This window comes from Spermophilus citellus (assembly GCF_964194105.1).
Source record: "Spermophilus citellus genome assembly, chromosome: 17".
Lineage (NCBI taxonomy): Eukaryota > Metazoa > Chordata > Mammalia > Rodentia > Sciuridae > Spermophilus > Spermophilus citellus.
This window is the reverse complement of record NC_138199.1, coordinates 67843741-67861303: the sequence shown is the minus strand read 5'-3', so window position 1 is coordinate 67861303 and position 17563 is coordinate 67843741. Positions and strand designations below refer to the sequence as shown.

Here is a 17563-nt window from a genome sequence, read left to right as displayed (position 1 = left end):
CAGGCTTGGAAATGGGTGTGAGAGCCAGAGGTCAGCAAGGCCGTCCATGGACACACCATCAGGAGCAAAGGGGCAAGCTATATCTCTAATAGGTCTCCAGAGCCTATGCACATCTCAGCTGTCGAGATGATGGTTTCTGGGACTGGGGTTGTGGCTCAGCTGTAGAGCTCATGCCTAGTACGTGTGAGGCACTGGGTTCAATCCTCAGCACCACATATAAATAAATAAAAATAAAAGTATTGTGTCCACCTACAACTAAAAAATTTTTTTTAAAAAAATTACTATTAAAAAAATGATGATGTTTTCTGTGGTCCAGGCATCCTTGTTTACTACTCTAGTACTTTTAAGATATTTGGAGAACATAATGACCCCACGGGACAATCACTTGAATGATCTGGTTATCATTTATGGTGGTTATCATCTAGGAGAGGGTTAGGAAAGGACAGCCCACGACCACCTCTAGCCCACTTCCTGTTTTTTAAATAAAGTTTTATCAGAGCACAACCACACACACCCCTTCCCCCCCCCCATATATTGAATATGGCTGTTTTCAGGTTATAACAGCAGATTTCCAGAGTCATAATAGCAGCTGTAGCTCCCCCAGAATCTAAAATACTATCTAGCTGGCTAATGCTGACACTTGAAGAACAATTCCTGTAGAGTCATGGCCCCCAGCTGAAGTTTGGGAGAACAAGCAGAGAAGATGATTTTAAAGCACAGATAGCCCTCAATCTGAGTCAGGGAGAAAGTCATTTGGGATTTCCATTAAGTGGTCCATGTCTGGGTTAAGCCTTAATTACACTGTCCTTCATCTGAAAAAATGATTTTTTCTTTCTCTCCCACCTCCTCACAAACTCCTAAAAATCTTAAACAATAGCCTCCCAGCACGTGTTTCCCAATACTGAAGTCAGGGAGTCTGGACTCAGATTTTCCATTTAAAAACCTCAATTCCACAGGAAAGCAGGCAATAGTTATGGTCTTAAGAGGCAAGTTCATTTCCAGGACCACAAAGACTAATGCTATAAGGAGAAAGGGGCGGGGGCGGGGGGGGGGGAGCCCACATGATCTTACAACGTTGATATGTATGCCAAAACATACCACAGTGTTAGAATATACTGGAAAGGTAGAAGTCAACATTCCCTGCCAATGTACACTAAGCCTGAATTTTTTCTAATGTGTTCTAATGAACTTTCTTATAATAGGTTGTCTGGAAGAAAAAAAAAATGTCCTACATTTTAAAGAGAATTATATTGAAAGTTCTTCTTTTATCCAAAATTAGTTATAAAACAAGGAGGTTTTAAAATAGGATTACAGATTCCATAAGATCCTACAGGAATCGTTCTATATTTATTGAACTTTGTGTGAAATTAATTTTAAAAGGGCTTAGGTGTCACACTACCACAAAAGAGTAGCCAGGACTGGAAAGGCCTCTGGCTGTTAGAAACATAGTCAGGGAGGAAATATTTAACCCAAGCATATAGAATGCTGTTTTCTCATCTTCTCTTCTTCCTCAATTGTGGGTCTCAGTTAAGAAAGCTACCGAGTGTCAAGCACAGGGCACTGTCCTTTAAAGGGGACCATGGAGGCCCAAGTTCATCCATTAGGAAAATGGTCCAGACTTAAACCCAAGCCTATCCACAAGAATTGAAAATCCACATGGGTGGCCCTGTTGAGCACACACCCTCTCAACCAGAGTCCCCGGAGCACCTTCTGACTTGACATTTCCAAGTCAGGAAATATCTCAGCCCCCTCAGCACACCATTTGGTAAGAGATGCCAGGAATGTCCACATTCTGTGATGTCCCTGGGCTGGCTTTGACAGGTGTGGGTGGGACAGGATGGGAGGAAGCATCCCATGCCTGCCACATCACACCGTGCTCCGGTAAAAAGGGATGTCAGCGTGTGCTCTTCTCTTTATTGAAATTGCACGTGAACCTAACTCTTCCTTCCCCTGCTTAAGGTAAAGTCTAGGAAGGAGTTAACACCAATTCATACATAGTCTGAATTGTGTGATATTCCCTTCACCTAATGTGTTCCTCCCACATTCAAAAGATACTTAGAGCATTGCCAAGTTTAGATCCTTGCCATCTGTACCAAAGACCCTCTGGTAATTCCTAGAGTGGCAGCTACCACCAGGGAAGAGAAACAATTCTAAACCAGGCTGAGCTTTGAATTTCATCCCTCTTTTCACTGTAGAGCAAATGACAACTTGTGAATGCCAGATCGTAGAATCCAATTCATAATACTGTCTCCTACTTCTTTTCACCAAAATGAAAAACAGGAGGAGAAAAAAAACAGTGATTCTTTCCTCCCTTAGCCACCCAGCCAAAAGAACTTCATCTAATTCATCCTGGATATATTATCAAAATTTGAGTAGGCACATAGCACCTCTTCCTCTCATTATTGAAATCTCTGAAGGCCATGCTTTCCTTCATTTTATATAGTACTTTGTGACCATGGGTAGGTTTTAAATTTGAAAATATAAATTTCACAGACACCCTTTGTCTATATAATTACAGGTTAATCAACTAGAGGAAAGGCTTTATTATGTTTATAAAGGACATAGGATGAATGAAAGGTTCTTCACTTTTTCTTGAGTCCAATTCCTGTCACGAGTGTCCCCATGAATCAATCATGTCTCTTCCAATGTGGTTATCTGACCATAATTTAGGTTGAAGTTACTTCCCTTGCTATAACTTTGGGCATATTTACAGGGCTGACACTCACCATAAGCTCTGGATACGTAGGCCGCTCTTTGGAATTCTTCTTCAAGCTTAAAGGGAAAAAAGAAATTAATCACATTAAAATGTAGAAACCATTTATCACTAAACTAAGACTCTAGAACCAAACCAGCTTTAAAAATGTATTGAAAATATGAACCTCCTATGTTGATGGTTCTGTTACAAAGATAAATTATGCTTTAAATCACCCTTAATAAGACAAGTATGTGTGTGTGTGTTTGTGTGTGTGTGTGTTTATTTTTTGACACTTTACCAGTGACATTGAGACTAACCCTTCTGAGCTGCAGTCATTCTATTTCAAAATGAATAGCTACTTTCCTTCAAGGAAGCTTTTAATCCCACCTCCCCTGGCAAAGAAATCGGCAAGTGTTTCCTATGATGCATCTGTTATCCCTTCACTGTCTTCAATGAAACTTGGTTCTTGCAGCTTCCAGTTCCCTTGAGTTTATAATTTGCTTCAATATATTCCTAGCCAAACCTGCCTCAGAGAGAAGAAATAAACCTATAAAGTCTCTAGGCTAAAACTACTTGCTTATGCATCTTAACTGATAAAAAGGAAAACACACTCCGTGACTTAGCAATTCTTTTCAGAAATACTTCGTGGTCGTGCACTACTGTGAATACTGTCAAGTGCATTTTGATCGTTCAGCTTTCAAATAACCCTGGATACCAGAGGCCACAGTGATAAAATTGCAGGATGAAGAGAATAACCCATCACCCCTATCTCCAACCCACCCCATCCTCTACCAACCCTTGGCCTTAAAATGGAAAGAAAAGAAAAAGGAAGAAGAGAAATGGCGTATTTGGAGCTGGAATTCCAGGATATAGAATGGAGAGAATCATGATTTTGAAAACAATGTTTTGCAAGTCCATCTACATCCTCCTGCACCCACTGGCCCACACAATCATACATGAATGGAAAGGAATTGTGCCTGCAGTGAAAGGAACAGAAATGTGACTGATCATAAGAATGCTAGGGTTTGCGCTAATGTGTCATCTTTGAGCCAATGAGACCTGGTATGTGTGACATGAGCTCTGCTCTGATCCAGCCACACAAACTCATCATAATGAGGGAGCCAGGTACAGAACCACAGAGGATGAAGTCATTGAGATGCTCTGAGAAACTGTGGGGTTTCAAAAAAAATGAAATGAAAAAAGATAGAGAGGGGGTGGGGTAGAGAAGCTTTTGAACCAAAGCAACTGAAAAGCAGCCTACCAGTTTATTCCAGGCAGTGCTGTGGGTAGAAGCCAGGGGACCTGAGACAGGGTACAGGTAGATGTGAGGAGAGAAGTTTCAATCTGGAACTGAGGGCAGACCTAGGACCTAGTGACCTCAGTGACCAGACAACCTATGAGAGAAAGTTTCATCTCAACTGAGGATAAAAACAAGAGTGCATTAGATAGAATTACCAATTGTCACAGTCGGACTGATAATGGGAATGTGTACCTGAGTGAAATGAATGAGCCTTGGAACTCCCATTGATGGCTTTGCCTGCATCTGCATCCTGAGAGTCAGTGCTAATGGTTCCCAAAGGAAGGTGATTTTGCCCTCCAAAGGACATTTGGCAACATCTGGAGGCATTTTGGGTTGCACAGCTAGGTGCAGAGGGTCACTGGTATCTACTAGGTAAAGGCCAGGGATGTTGTTAAGCATGATATAATGCCCAGGGCAGTCCCCCACTACTATTCTGTCTAAAATGTCACAGTACAAGTGAAACTGGACTTTAGATCCTAGGGTATCTCCCTGGCTGCTACTGCTCATCTCCTCTTAGATGAATTTACCTGGAAGGATCTTCTCCATCTGATTCATTTGTCACTCACTGCCACCTCCTGCCTTCTACCCTTTTCTACCCGCTACTCTCAGAAGCAAAAGTTTTCCTAAGTTCAAGAGCTAGTTTACCCAGAAAGAAACCCAGCGGAAGCAATGTGGTCCCAGGGTATTGCTCACTTGCATATAGACCCCAGTTAAAAAAATAAAATAAAAAAGTCTAATGTGTACAAGTCCTAAATTTCTAGCTGTTCATCAAAGCAAATAAAAACCCAGAAATTCTTCTCTATAGGCTCAACAATTTAACTTGCTAAATTGATAACAAGAAGCACACACAATATCAAACCCATATATAGTATTCAAGGGGTTGATTCTGGAATCTCACTGGAGACCCTAACTCTGCACTGAATCTGAGACACTGTCACTGAGCACCTCTGCCCACTTTTCCATGAGTGGTTTTCATGGTCAGTAACAGAACCAAGGGAATGACCAGCAAAGAGAAAGAGCCCGTGTCTCAAATGTCAAAACAGGGGCCTCTTTTATCAACTACGGATCTTCATGGGTCTGCTGATTTTTGAGCTCATTATTTGGTAGATAATGAAGTGAACTTTTCCTTCCCAACAGGTAAGAGGGATTGACGGCTTCTCGTTTTTTAAGTAGAAGTGATTTTGATTCTAGATGCCTTATCTTCACTTTCAGAGCAGGTGAGGAAAATGTCCCCAGAAAAGTTTCTTCTTTGAAAATCTTCATTATTAAAAAAAAGAAAAAAGAAGTAGCAAAAGCCCCCAAGTTGGTCCATCATAAAGTGTTTAAGATTTCTGAAACCTCAGAGCCTGCTGGCCAATAGGTGACATTTTGGCTTATGGCCCTTGATTGCAAAGGTCAAAGTTCACCCCAAGCTCCACAACAGAGTACTCAAGGAAAACACTTACACAGCAGAGCAGCACTGTTTATTGAATTCCTGTATCTGGTGCAACCCATTCTGAGTTTCTCCCCATCTTTTAAATCGAGAACACTTCAAAACATGCTCTAAGAATAGCCAAATACCCAGGATAAGGTTAGGTAGGAAAAAAGCAAATTTTCCATGTTTAATAGGAAGTGCTTGAAATTCAGTATAAAATAACAACTGCAGAGTTCAAAGCTACACCAATTTCTTCTTGGATGAAAGTCAGACTTTTGAATTTTCAAGTGGCTTGTCATTTTCAAGCATACAATTAGCTAACTGCCCTAATTCCTCTTCCAAATGCCACAACACACGCCTCTGACCGTAGCTGACACTAAAAACCAGCTTCGTGCTGTCTTGAGAATTGCTAGCTTGAAGATTGTGCTGACCAGAGGATTTCTGCCTATTTGAATTCCCACCGATTGTTTCCAAGAAGGGCTATTTGGCGCATCCACAGAATAAAAACACACTGTGCCTCTCAAGCTATCCATTTGTCAAAAGCTAAATAAATATCCACTGCCTCTTTCTGCTGTCCTTTCTGAACAAGTAGGAGACTATATTTGATTGTCTCTGTTTCGTACTAGTTATTCTGAGTTGGACAGTGCTACAGTTGATTTTCAGAGATTTCCTTCTATGAACCAGTAGGAAGAGTTTGTGGTGGAAAGTAAAAACCTGCTGAGATGCCTTTTTTTTTTTTTAACTATATAAACTCATTTGTGAACCTTTCTGTGGATTGGACTGTAAGGCTTTTCTATTAGACTTTATTATGAATCCCCCAAACAAGGCCTATCTGGTCAGCACTGTCTACCTTAGAAACTTTTAAAATACTCTACAGTAAAACCATGTGTGAGAAAAAGGATGGAAAGTCTCATTCACTAGTCCAATTTCCAAATAATTACAAAATGGAAGAGTCTATAAGGAATCATTGCTTCTCTTCAAGTTCATAAACAATGATGCCTTCACTTTCCTTTCATTCCTTAAGATGTTTCTCTGAAGTTATTGCAGTAGCATTATAGCACCTGGACCTCTGGGCTCCAGAGACACCTGTGGATGCCACTTCACCCCATGCACCTGATTAGCTGTTATCTGACAAGCATCACTCGGTACTGATGGGTGGAGGTCACAGGTTGAGATCCCGGTCCAAGTTGAGTCCCTGGATGCCACACTGGGATGCCCTCAAATGCTTGGGTGGAATGCAAGCCCCCAAAGGTCATCAATGCTCTGACAGATCCCTTAGGCTCTGAGTAACAAGCCTTTTTTGTACCCTTATCCCAAATAAGGATGAAGAAATAAATACAGAGAGATATATTTATCTTGAAATTTGAGATTCAAAATGTTACTTCCCGAATCTGGAGTTCCCTTATCACTCACAGGACCAAAGCCTGATTATGTTGTAAAAATATAATATGGCAGTCACTCAGAAAAAGGGTGATTTATAAAGATTACAGCTTTATAAAGAGGAAAGTGGAAGATGAGGCAATAAAGGAAAAGGTGCTCAGAGGCTGTGTCCTGCTCTTCATCAAGGAAGGGGTGTTCTTCAGGAATACCTGTAAAATATTCCTTTGTTTGATATTTAATTGCAAGTAACCCAATCTACGTTTTCTAAAAATGTCAATTATAAATTCAAAGGAAAAAAAAAAAAGCAATAGGTGTTCTTCAGAAACAGTCACCTCTTCGTTCTTTCTACTCTGCTCCAGACCAACTTTAAAACTGTCAATAGCAAAACAGGTGCAACATTGAAGCTGTTACTGAATGAGGCATGGATCCAGATGTTACTATACATAAAAAATAAAATTGCTTCCATAAATACCCAAGCCAGTGATAAGATCTGGGGGGAAATCCATGCAATTTTCAACTCAGAGGCCTTAAAAAGTTTGATGTACATCCTGAGGAGGAATCAAAGAAAATATCTTGATGCTTGAGGGCAGGCAAAAAGAAAAATAATTATTGACAAATAGGAGAAGGTACACTCTCCTAAAGTCCAAGTGAGGATAAGTAAGCATGCTCCTAAAATTCATAATTAATGCTCCTCTGCTATTTTGCAATTCCCCGCATCAACAAATATGACCTATTATTTTACAAAATTAATATTCCAAAGTATCAGCTTCTCCCAGAGATATACTACTGATGCTTTGAAAAATAAAAAATAAAAATCTGTACTTTGGTGACTTTAAACTGAGCGATTTGAATTTTGTTTCTATTATTATTACTACTTTAATAAGCCCCATAAGCAAGACAAGCTGACTTCCTGAATGTAAATGAAGTGACACAGCATTAACCAAAGTAAAATTTCCAGGTAAGTAGGAACTTGTCTACCACTCGAAACATTTGAATGAATAAACTATGGTAATTGGAACTAAAATTGAGAGGAAAAAGAGAAAGAGAGAAAATAAAAATGATTGGATTAACAAGACATGCAAAAAAAAGAGAAAGATAGGGAGATCTCAGATGGACAACACACAGGCATCGTAGCAGGAGCATAGACACAGTGCAGTCACTATAGAAAGAGCAACAGGACAAGCCTCAGGAGTTTCTGCATGTGTGTGCACACACTGACGTTAGAAAACAGGCCTCTCTCAATGCATTCATTTTTAAATACTGTAAGAAGCTTTAATGATCTCATTCTTATTTCTTTGGAGGAGGTTTTAAGTTCGAGAAAAAAAGCATTTTGATACAGAAAAATCAATTAATTGAATGATTTTTTAATAAACTACAGGCCGGCATGGTGGGGTGCAGTTCTAATTCAAGCAACTCAGGAAGCTAAGGCAGGAGGATCGCAGGTGCCAAGCCAGCCTCAGCAAAAATAAAAAATTAATTAAAAGTGTTGGAGTTGTAGTTCAGTGGTAGAGCACCCCTGGGTTCAATCCCCATCCCTGGGGAAAAAAAAAATTACAGAGAGGTGTAATTCTGAACGAGAAGCAATTGATAGCAGGTCCATAAATCTTTCGTATAAACCCAGGATTCTCAGCAGGTATATTCGAAGTCCATTAGGATGACTTACGAACATTGAAAAGTACTGAAATCGGTCCTTCCCCAGACCAATTAAATTGGAATCTGTGATGGTGAGGCTTTGGAGACAGTGCTTTGAATGTTTGCTAGAGATGTATAAATGAGAAGCCAGAGTTGAGAACCACTGGACTGAATGGGTGATTCACAGTGGAAATCTCTCTTTCTCAAACTTTTCACACCAGCCTCATCCTTCTTACCAAAGTTTCCCAAAGTATCCAGAATCCTGGGCCAAGGGGGAGGGGTGGGAGAAGAGGAACAGGAAGACAAGCTTGAAGAAATTTCCCTAGATGAGAACCTTCCCCATCACCACTCCTCCTAGGAACTACTGGGCTCAATATCGAAGATGACTCACCCTTTTCCTCTGTGACATTTAAACATTTGAGGATAAGGCAAAAGAAAACAACAATGAAAAAAATCAAGTTCTTTGAATCCAGAAGGCAAAATCATGACCCCCATTTCAACTGGCAGATATACCCAGCCCATTCACGTGAGGAAGGCAGACAGGGGACATACCTCAAGAGCCCAGAGAATGTTTATTTTAGAGACACCCAACGTGTCTTATCCAAGAGTTCCAGCCCCTCTCTGGCCATTCAGCCCAATCAAAACCAAACCAAACCACCGTGGGCCAGCCTCATAAATCACTAGGGAAAACACCCAGTGTGAGAGTGGCCTGGGACCAGAAAAAGTCCAACAGGCCTTAGTTTCACCAGCTACAAGAGCCTTTCTCATGTCATCATGTTTCCCAATAAAAGCTGTATTCACAATGCTCCTTCCAAAGAGCAAGAAGGCCGAGGAATAATGCTGTGAGGAAGAGGTCGCTCCGACTTCCCTGTGCCCTTCGGAATCTACAGAGCTCCAGGACCCTCCATGGCAGGGAGTGGTCAGAAACTGCTCCTCACCAGGAGGCACCGCTGCGACTGCCACCAGCTCTGACTCTCTCCTTCTTCCCAATTCTCAGCCGCTTTCTCAGGATGCCCAGATAAACTAACTTGGTTCTGTTATGTGCTTGACCTTGGAAGTCCTCTGTGCAGGGGTCATTATCACGTGACCTTGGGCATTCTGGCCAGACTGCAGATAGGAATCACTGGATTGTCTGGAGAATACCATCCCCCTTCTTACTTTCCTTGATGGCACCGGCAATTTCCATGGAAAACAAAACTTGACCACCTTAATGTGGTTCTTGCCCTCTTTCTAAGACAACTTTCTTTGAATCCAGCTTTCTTTGGGTTGTATTCCCAGATCCCCAACATCGTCTGCTGCGCCCTCCTGGGTGAGTACTTCTGCAGTGAGCAAGCATTCTGTAGAAGCCAAGATTCTGCACACTTCTAGGTAGCACAGCAACACCCTTGAACCACCACTGTCTCTTCCAAGGAGATCTCTGCCTCTGTTCCCCATCCCTGGGCTTCCAGGAATTCTCACCACGTTTCTCTTTATGCTCTAAACAACATCAAATTGCTCACAGCTTCCATAAGGGAGTTTCTTGCTTGTGGACATCGTGTGTGATATTCCTTCTCTTTAGAATCCCTTCCCTCCCATACTCCCCCTTCTACTTGGAGAATACCTCCCATGGGCTCAGTTCAGGATTCATCTCCTCCAGAAAACTCTGTCCTGATGCCTTCCCTCTGACTTCTCCGAATACCCTAAGCATATCTCCACCCCTGGACCTGCCCTACTGTAATACTGCACTACAACAGTTGACTCATGAGACTGCCCTACTTGACTTGGTGGAGCTCAGGGAGGGCCAGGATTGTGATGTTGGCATCTTATTCTCAAGCATGGAGGGCAGACTCCGTAGATGCTTCCAGAATGAATGTATGCAGAATGGACCAATCCCAGTGGAGGGAAGTCATGAGAACGCACCACCTTCCTCAGCCCTGGCAGCGGGGAGACGGGGCTGTCTTACCACTGTGAGGTAAAGTCAACAAACTGTGAGGAGAACTTGTCTGCGGGCAGCTGTGGCGACGGCTCCTCTACCACCTGTTTGAGCTGCTGAAATGGGGTCCCCCAGGAATCGTAGGGAAACCGGAGGATGGCCAGTTCAATCTGCAAGGGAGAGGAAGCCGTGTAAATAGAGATGCCTCCGGGAATCAGCCGTGTTCCTCTCCAGGAGAGTGAGAGGGAAATACAAAGGTGAAGTTCATATATAATTTGGGGATAAAAACAAATTAGTAAGCTGTTTTCTGGCAATTCCCCCCCCCACACACACACACACCATATTCCTAGAGCTAGAGGTTTTTAAATATTATCTTACTAGAGACAGTCACTGAAACCTACCTAAAACCGGTCCTTCAGCAAAACCCACCGGGCTACTTTGTAACAATTATAAGCCACAATATTAAACTTTAGGACTGTTGTGGTTTATCTCAAAGGTCACGTGTTAGACAAGGCAAGAGCATTCAGAGGTGACAGGGTTAGATTATGAAAGTTGTGACCTAAGCAACGGATTCTTCCACTGACATGGATTCACTGGTGGTAACTGTGGGCAGCTGTGGTGTCGCTGTAGGAGGTGGGTCACTGGGTTTATTCTTTGTCCCTGGTGAGCAGAGCTTTCTCTCTGCTTCCTGATTGCCATGTCCCGAGCTACCTTCCTCCTCCATACCCTGTCTCCATGATGTTCTGCCTCATATTTGGGCTCACAGGTATGGGACGGGCCTGTGGACTGAGACCTCTGCAACTGTGAGCCACAAAAAATCTTTTCCTCCCGTAGGTTGTTGCTCTTGTCAGGTCTTTGGTCACAGCAACCCAAAAGCTGACGAAAACAAGGATTTTTCTAGAGCAGAACTGTAACTCTGCTGCCACCTGCAGGTCCCTTGGCAAAATGAGAGGAAAAAAAAAAAAAAGTAACCCAGGACCCAGTAAGTGATCTTTTTTTGGACTTGGGTAAAGGCCACTTTGCTGTTACAGGATCACATGGTTTCTGGGCAGGGACGTAAAATAACTTACAGGATTTAATCAGCTGCTGTGCCTGGAAAGGAGCCAGGACCACAGTGGATAATTCCAGGCCTTGGTGATAACACTGAAAATTTATGATCCCCAGTTACTAATGTGACACTGATCACGTAACTGCAGGACTGTGCCTGAGCACATTTTACAGTTTGTTAACATGTCTTTAGGACACAACTGACCTCAACAGCCAAGACTCCTACAGCCCATGACCTGGGAAACAGCCCAAGCAGGGCCCACACACATTAGCACTCTGTGTAGCGTAAGCATCTTGCTTTGACTAGAATCATTTGACTGAAGGTACCAGGACTCTAGTCAGACCCTCTTGCTTTACAGATAAGGACAGAAAGACAGTTCATGGGACTACCAGTTACTCAAGGGCATACAACTAGGAAGAGGCAGAACAAAGAGAAAAATCATTTTGCCCAAACCCAGTTAAGTATTCCCAGTACACCAAACTGCAAATAATTGTCACTCAAAAACCACCTGCCACATCAGTCAAAAAAGGATGCTCAAGAACATCATGCAGGGCTTTTGCTTCTCAGTTCCAAAGCGCACCCCATTCCAGTGGCAGGCTCAGAACCTCCACAGCCCAGGACAATTGTCATACGCTACCATGGTGATGCCCAGACTCCAAATGTCAGACTTCACGCTGTATCCCTTCTGGTTGAGCTCTGGGTTTATTCTTTCAGGCTGCAAAGAAGACAGACAACTGAGAAACTGGAAAGACCTTGGAGACAACATTCACAGCTCAACTAAGACTCAGAGTAGGGATGGTCGAAGCTGCCAAGTGAGTTGCTTTAAGCTTTAACATGACTCCCAGGCCCAAAAGACTCGGTCACCACAGCAAATAGCCATGTCTCCGTGGAGTTTCCCTTATTCTGCTAGTCCTTTCTTTGAGACAGTCCTGGATCAAAGTACCCTCACAACAAATTTTAATTTTGCCTTAAGAAAATGGGGCATGCATTATAAAGCTACTCTGCCCATCTAAAATTATCCTTGTTAAAAATGCCAACCATCTAGAACCGATTAAAAAGAATCCACAAGAGTCACTAGGCTGTGACTGTCCAGTGCTAGTAGACCCTGGCAACCTTTAGCTGAATACGGACAGGGAGCTTTTCAATTCCAAACAAAATATCATAAATGGAGCCCCAATGTCTCTGCTAATGGTGATGAATCTTCAGAGCTGTGAGGTTCTCTCATGACTAACCCAGCTGTATGGGTATAACTTAAGTTCTACTTACTAATCTGTCCTCACCCAACAAGGAGACACTCACCTGCAACGGTAGGAAACCGTGCAGGCTGTGTGTATTCCTTACGTGTGTTTTCAAATAATATATCCCTTTTACCTGATTTTTAAAAGGAATGTATATGCTACGGTCTGAATGTTTCTGTACCTGCCCCTGCAAAATCCACACATTGAAACCTAATCACCTGTGAGACACAAATAATTGGTGATGAAGTCCTCAAGGTGCAGGCTCCATGAAAGGAGTTAGTACACTTATTCAAGAAGCTCTGGAGAGATCCCTCACCCCTTCCACCATGTGAGGACTCAGCCAGAAAGTGCCATTTATGAATCAGAAAAGCAAGCCCTCACCAGAGACCGAATCTGCCAGCACCCTGATTTTGGACTTAGTGCCCTAAACTCTGAGAACTTGTCTCTGATTTTATCAATATTATCTAGTTTGTGGCATTTTGCTATTGGAGCCCAAAAGAACAAAGACATTATATGAAGCAAGTGACTAAGGAGTTCAGAGAGGAAATATTTAAGAAAACAAAACGATGCAGACTACTTCTCGAATCTCAGGCACATTTCAACCTACCCCTGCAGCCATCCATTTCCCACTCCCCCAGCCTGATTTTGCAGGCTGTTCAGTTCTCAGATGCCACCCCTGCCGCCAGACTTACGGCCATGTATGGCTTGCAACCGGCGTCAATTGTTTTAGCAACAGAGTCCACCAGGTAGCCGCTGATTCCGAAGTCACACATCTTCACTTGGCCCAGGGCATTAATCAGCACGTTAGAGGGCTTGACGTCTGAAAGCAAGAGTAACCGGCACACCATCATCCCAGCCTGCTCGGAAGATCTGCGTCTCTGCCACCAGAGGGCCTGAGATCCCCGTTAGTCCTTCACCTTCCGTTGTTCCCTGAGTTGCCCAACTCAAAAACAAATGTCACCCCTGACTCACAGCTACATGCTGCTTGTGGCTTTCAACGTGATTCTTATTCTGCATGTTTTGTCTGTGTCCTGTAGGTTTGTAAAACCCCAGGTGGAGAGAACTGTTTTCCTCTATTTATTTATCATCTTCATTTCCAGTAACATGGCAAACACTTTAAAAATTATTACTGAGCCAGGCGCCGTGGCACACACCTCTCATCCCAGCAGCTCAGCAGCCTGAGGCTGGAAGATCACAAGTTCAAAGCCAGTCTCAGCAACAGGGAGGCACTAAGCAACTCAGTGAGACCCTGTCTCTGAATAAAACACAAAAAAGGGCTGGGGATGGGGCTCAGTGGTTAAACACCCCTGGGTTCAATTTCCCAGGACAAAGAAAAGTAAAAATAAAAAAAAAAAAATAAACCCAGGCACATCAGAGCGCAGGGCAGGTCACAGAAGGGGCATTCCTAAACAGATTTAAATGGAACCCACCCACTCACATACCCCAGCAGATGAGCACTGCTGTCTCTGGGTAATGAAATTAGCAATCAACTCCTTTTTCCCTTTGTGACATTGTTCACAGAGGACATAGAATAAGAAGGAAAAAAAGTCATTCTAAAAGCTCTAAAAATTATCCTATATCATTTTTTCTCTTAAACTGGCTGACAACACAAATTTCATTTTGTTATTTTTTAAACCTTTCTATCCTCGAATAAGAATTAAATATCTCATAATTTGGAAGTAAGCTGTTAAAAATCAATTTCACATTCCTGAGAAATCCACATTGTTTTTCCTATCTATACTCCATCCCAATTTCTTCTTCTGGTCTTCCAACCTCCCATTTTTTTTCAATTTTTAATACTACCAATTTAGTAATAATAATAGGCACATTGTCCTTTCCAGGCACATGGCTTAAGAATGATCCAAACCACAAAGCCCTATTAGCTATCAATACTTTCCATTAACTTTCTCAAAGACGTGACTTAGCGGACCTCTTCCAAGAAGTTTTTCCTCACCATGGACTCCCAGTAATAATCAATGACTCATTTTACACTCTACAGATCTACTTCCATATTTGGTATTTTTCTATTTCTAAGACAATTTCCTTTTTCAAAACTCTTTTATTTGTGTGTGTGTATGTGTATGTGTATATATATATATATATATATATATATATATATATATTCTAATTTCTTATTGATAATTTTGTGACAAAAATATATTTTCATAGATACGTTTCAGGGCATCTATTATAGTGTTGTATTTAAATAATGCTTTAAATATGATTATAAGAGCTAAATGGATAGATGAATGGATGGATAAAGGTAAATGAGTGGATATATTGTGGGTGCATGAATGAATGAAGAGATAATAAGCCAAGAAAAAGGAAGAGAAGAATGGAGAAAAGAAAAACCAAATCATTTTCTCCTGCCTCCTGCAGATGGAAAGGGCTCAGATTTATTCCAGAGGTTTCCTCACTTCGATGTGCTCAAGAATCCCCTAGGGATCTTGTTGAAATGTAGAATGTCGTACATTTGTCCATTATGCTTTGGGAACAAGCTTCTGGTTGGTGAGTACAAGATGAATTTTTATCATCTCTGAAATTCCCCATGATTCCTTAGCTTGGTAACAGGTATTTTATATTCAATTTAGTTGTAATATAAAGCCCAGGTCTTCTTATCCCCTCAACCAAGATTATATATACTGTTGTAGTTTGGACCTGAAGCGTCCCCCAAGTGATGAAGGCTATGTTCAGCTTGGCACTACTGTGAAGTGGTAGAAACTTTAAGAAATGGGACCTCATGGGAAGTTTTAGGTCTTTGGGAGTGTGCTCTCAAAGGGGACATGAGACCTCGGTCTCTTCCTCCCTTTCATTCCCAGACACAGTGTGAATGGGCTTCCTCTGCCACACATTCTCACCATGATATGTTGCTGCACTATAAGCCAAAAAGTAATGGGGCCAATTGACCATGGACTAAACCCTCCAAAACTGTGCACTAAAATAAACCTTTCCTGTCTATAAGTTGATTATTATCAGGTGTTTTGTTACAGTCACAAAAAGCTAACTGTTATGCAATTCCCAAACAATTATCTGGCTCAATTCCACTGCCATCTTTACAGGGGAGGGGAAAGTGAGGAGGAAGACTGCAAGCCAAAGAAATGAACTTATTAAAAGGAATAGCCAAGGAAGCTGTGTAGATGCTTACCTCGATGAATGACAGAGAGTTTACTGTGTAAATGCTCTAAAGCTTTTACAATCTGTAAGAGAAACACAAAGTAGAACTATTGACCCCATCACTGGAAAGAAACTGAATTCAGGTTTATTATCCCTGCCTAAAGGTCACAGGGTAAGGTATCTTCCCAAATAGTGGTGGTTCTACCCAAGATGTGTAGGTACAGCAAGTTACACAAACTGGGCTCCACTCACCAGAGAGGGCTAACATCAGAGATGTCTCACTCATCTCTTTTTTTTCTGTTTGGCCTCAAGCATTTTCTTTTTTCTCTACCCTCATGAATCTCCGTAGCCATTAAGGTAACAAACAGTCTCTTCTATCTTTTTCTGCTGCTTCTTTTTATGAATATTAGTTTTAAGAAAACATTTAAAATCTACAAATTAAAACTGAAATAAAAAATAGATATCAGAATATAGAGTTGGGTGGAATGCAGTCATAACAGGTGGCTGCCCTGATCAGAGTACTGAGTGTAGAATTTGCTGAACCAAATCAGTGGTAACATCTTCGACACAGGGCTCAGGATGGAAAGCACTTATTTACCCACCCACCCACGGAGGCACGCATCCAGCACACACGTGTGGGGTGGTCATTATGGTAAAGGTACTGGTTCCTCATACTGGGGACCCAAAGACCCTTGAAGCCTAGACTTTTTATGTTCTCCTTGCAATAAGGTTCAGGATGTACTCACAGAAACTGCTATCTTGCCTAAGATGTCCTCTGGAATTGTTTGGCCTTTATCAATCACTTGTTTGTAGAACTTATCTAGTGACGTGTCCATGAGCTCCATGCAGATCCACACATCACCCTGGAGATCAGTCCATTCAAGGAAGGTCAAGGAGGGTGAAAAGGGGGGAGAGAAGAAATGGTCAACACCTTGTCCTGAAGAGCTATTTCTGTTTGTGTTTTTGGAGGAAAAGGTACAGTTCCCCTTCAAGATCTCAAAGGGATTTGTAAATGAGCAAGATCAGCTCCAAAAAGCAACACAGGCAGCCTGGGCATGTGAGCGAGGGGAGAAAACTTAAGTCATTATTCTTCTTGGACTTTGAATCAAAGGATCACCTACCTCCCGGAAGAGGGCTCCATAAAAGGTGACGGTGAATGGGCAGTCCACCGTCCTCATGGAAACGTCCAGATCCATCAGTAGCCTTTTCTGCTCCTGGCTGTTTACAGTGGCCCGGATCCGCTAGATGGGAAGGCATGGAAAACTTAGGGTTACTTCTCTGAGCTGAGTCAGTCAGTAAGGCAGGGAGCTGAGGAGCCCATTCCTGATATCAGCTGAAACCACTGCTAGCACATATCCACCCTGAGTGACCAGCCATTTATAATCCATAAGAAGTAAGGAAGAGGGCTGGGGATGTGGCTCAAGCGGTAGCGCGCTCGCCTGGCATGCGTGCGGCCCGGGTTCGATCCTCAGCACCACGTACAAACAAAGATGTTGTGTCCGCCAAAAACTAAAAAATAAATATTAAAAAATTCTCTCTCTCTCTCTCTCTCTCTCTCTCTCTCTCTCTCTCTCTCTCTCTCTTTAAAAAAAAAATAAAAAAGTAAGGAAGATTGTTCGTCATTTGATTTCTTAAACAAAAGAGGCAAACTAACTGAATATTTCAGAGAATAGGAAGATGTTTAAAACTGTATTTCTAAGGTATAAAAGTAATCTGGTTTACAGGACTATATCAGGTTAGTGTGAAGGTACTTTACTGCTTATGTGTGATCCTAAGGGGTAAAGAGCCAAAAGCCCCTCTTTGGGAACATGAAGGAGTACAGTAGCTATA

General features: G+C 42.1%; 1 protein-coding gene across 4 annotated transcripts in view; it reads right to left on the bottom strand.

Annotated features, from left to right (window-relative positions):
* Positions 1-17563, bottom strand: part of MAP2K6 (mitogen-activated protein kinase kinase 6) — a 105842-nt gene that overhangs the window by 9444 nt on the left and 78835 nt on the right. For all 4 annotated transcript variants that reach the window (XM_081272705.1, XM_081272708.1, XM_081272706.1 and 1 more), the window contains exons 5-11: positions 16855-16974; positions 16480-16596; positions 15765-15816; positions 13312-13439; positions 12019-12096; positions 10364-10503; positions 2727-2772 (exon numbers count right to left, since the gene is read on the bottom strand). In XM_081272705.1, coding sequence (XP_081128831.1) covers positions 2727-2772; positions 10364-10503; positions 12019-12096; positions 13312-13439; positions 15765-15816; positions 16480-16596; positions 16855-16974 — 681 coding nt within the window. The remainder of the gene's footprint in view (positions 1-2726; positions 2773-10363; positions 10504-12018; positions 12097-13311; positions 13440-15764; positions 15817-16479; positions 16597-16854; positions 16975-17563) is intronic.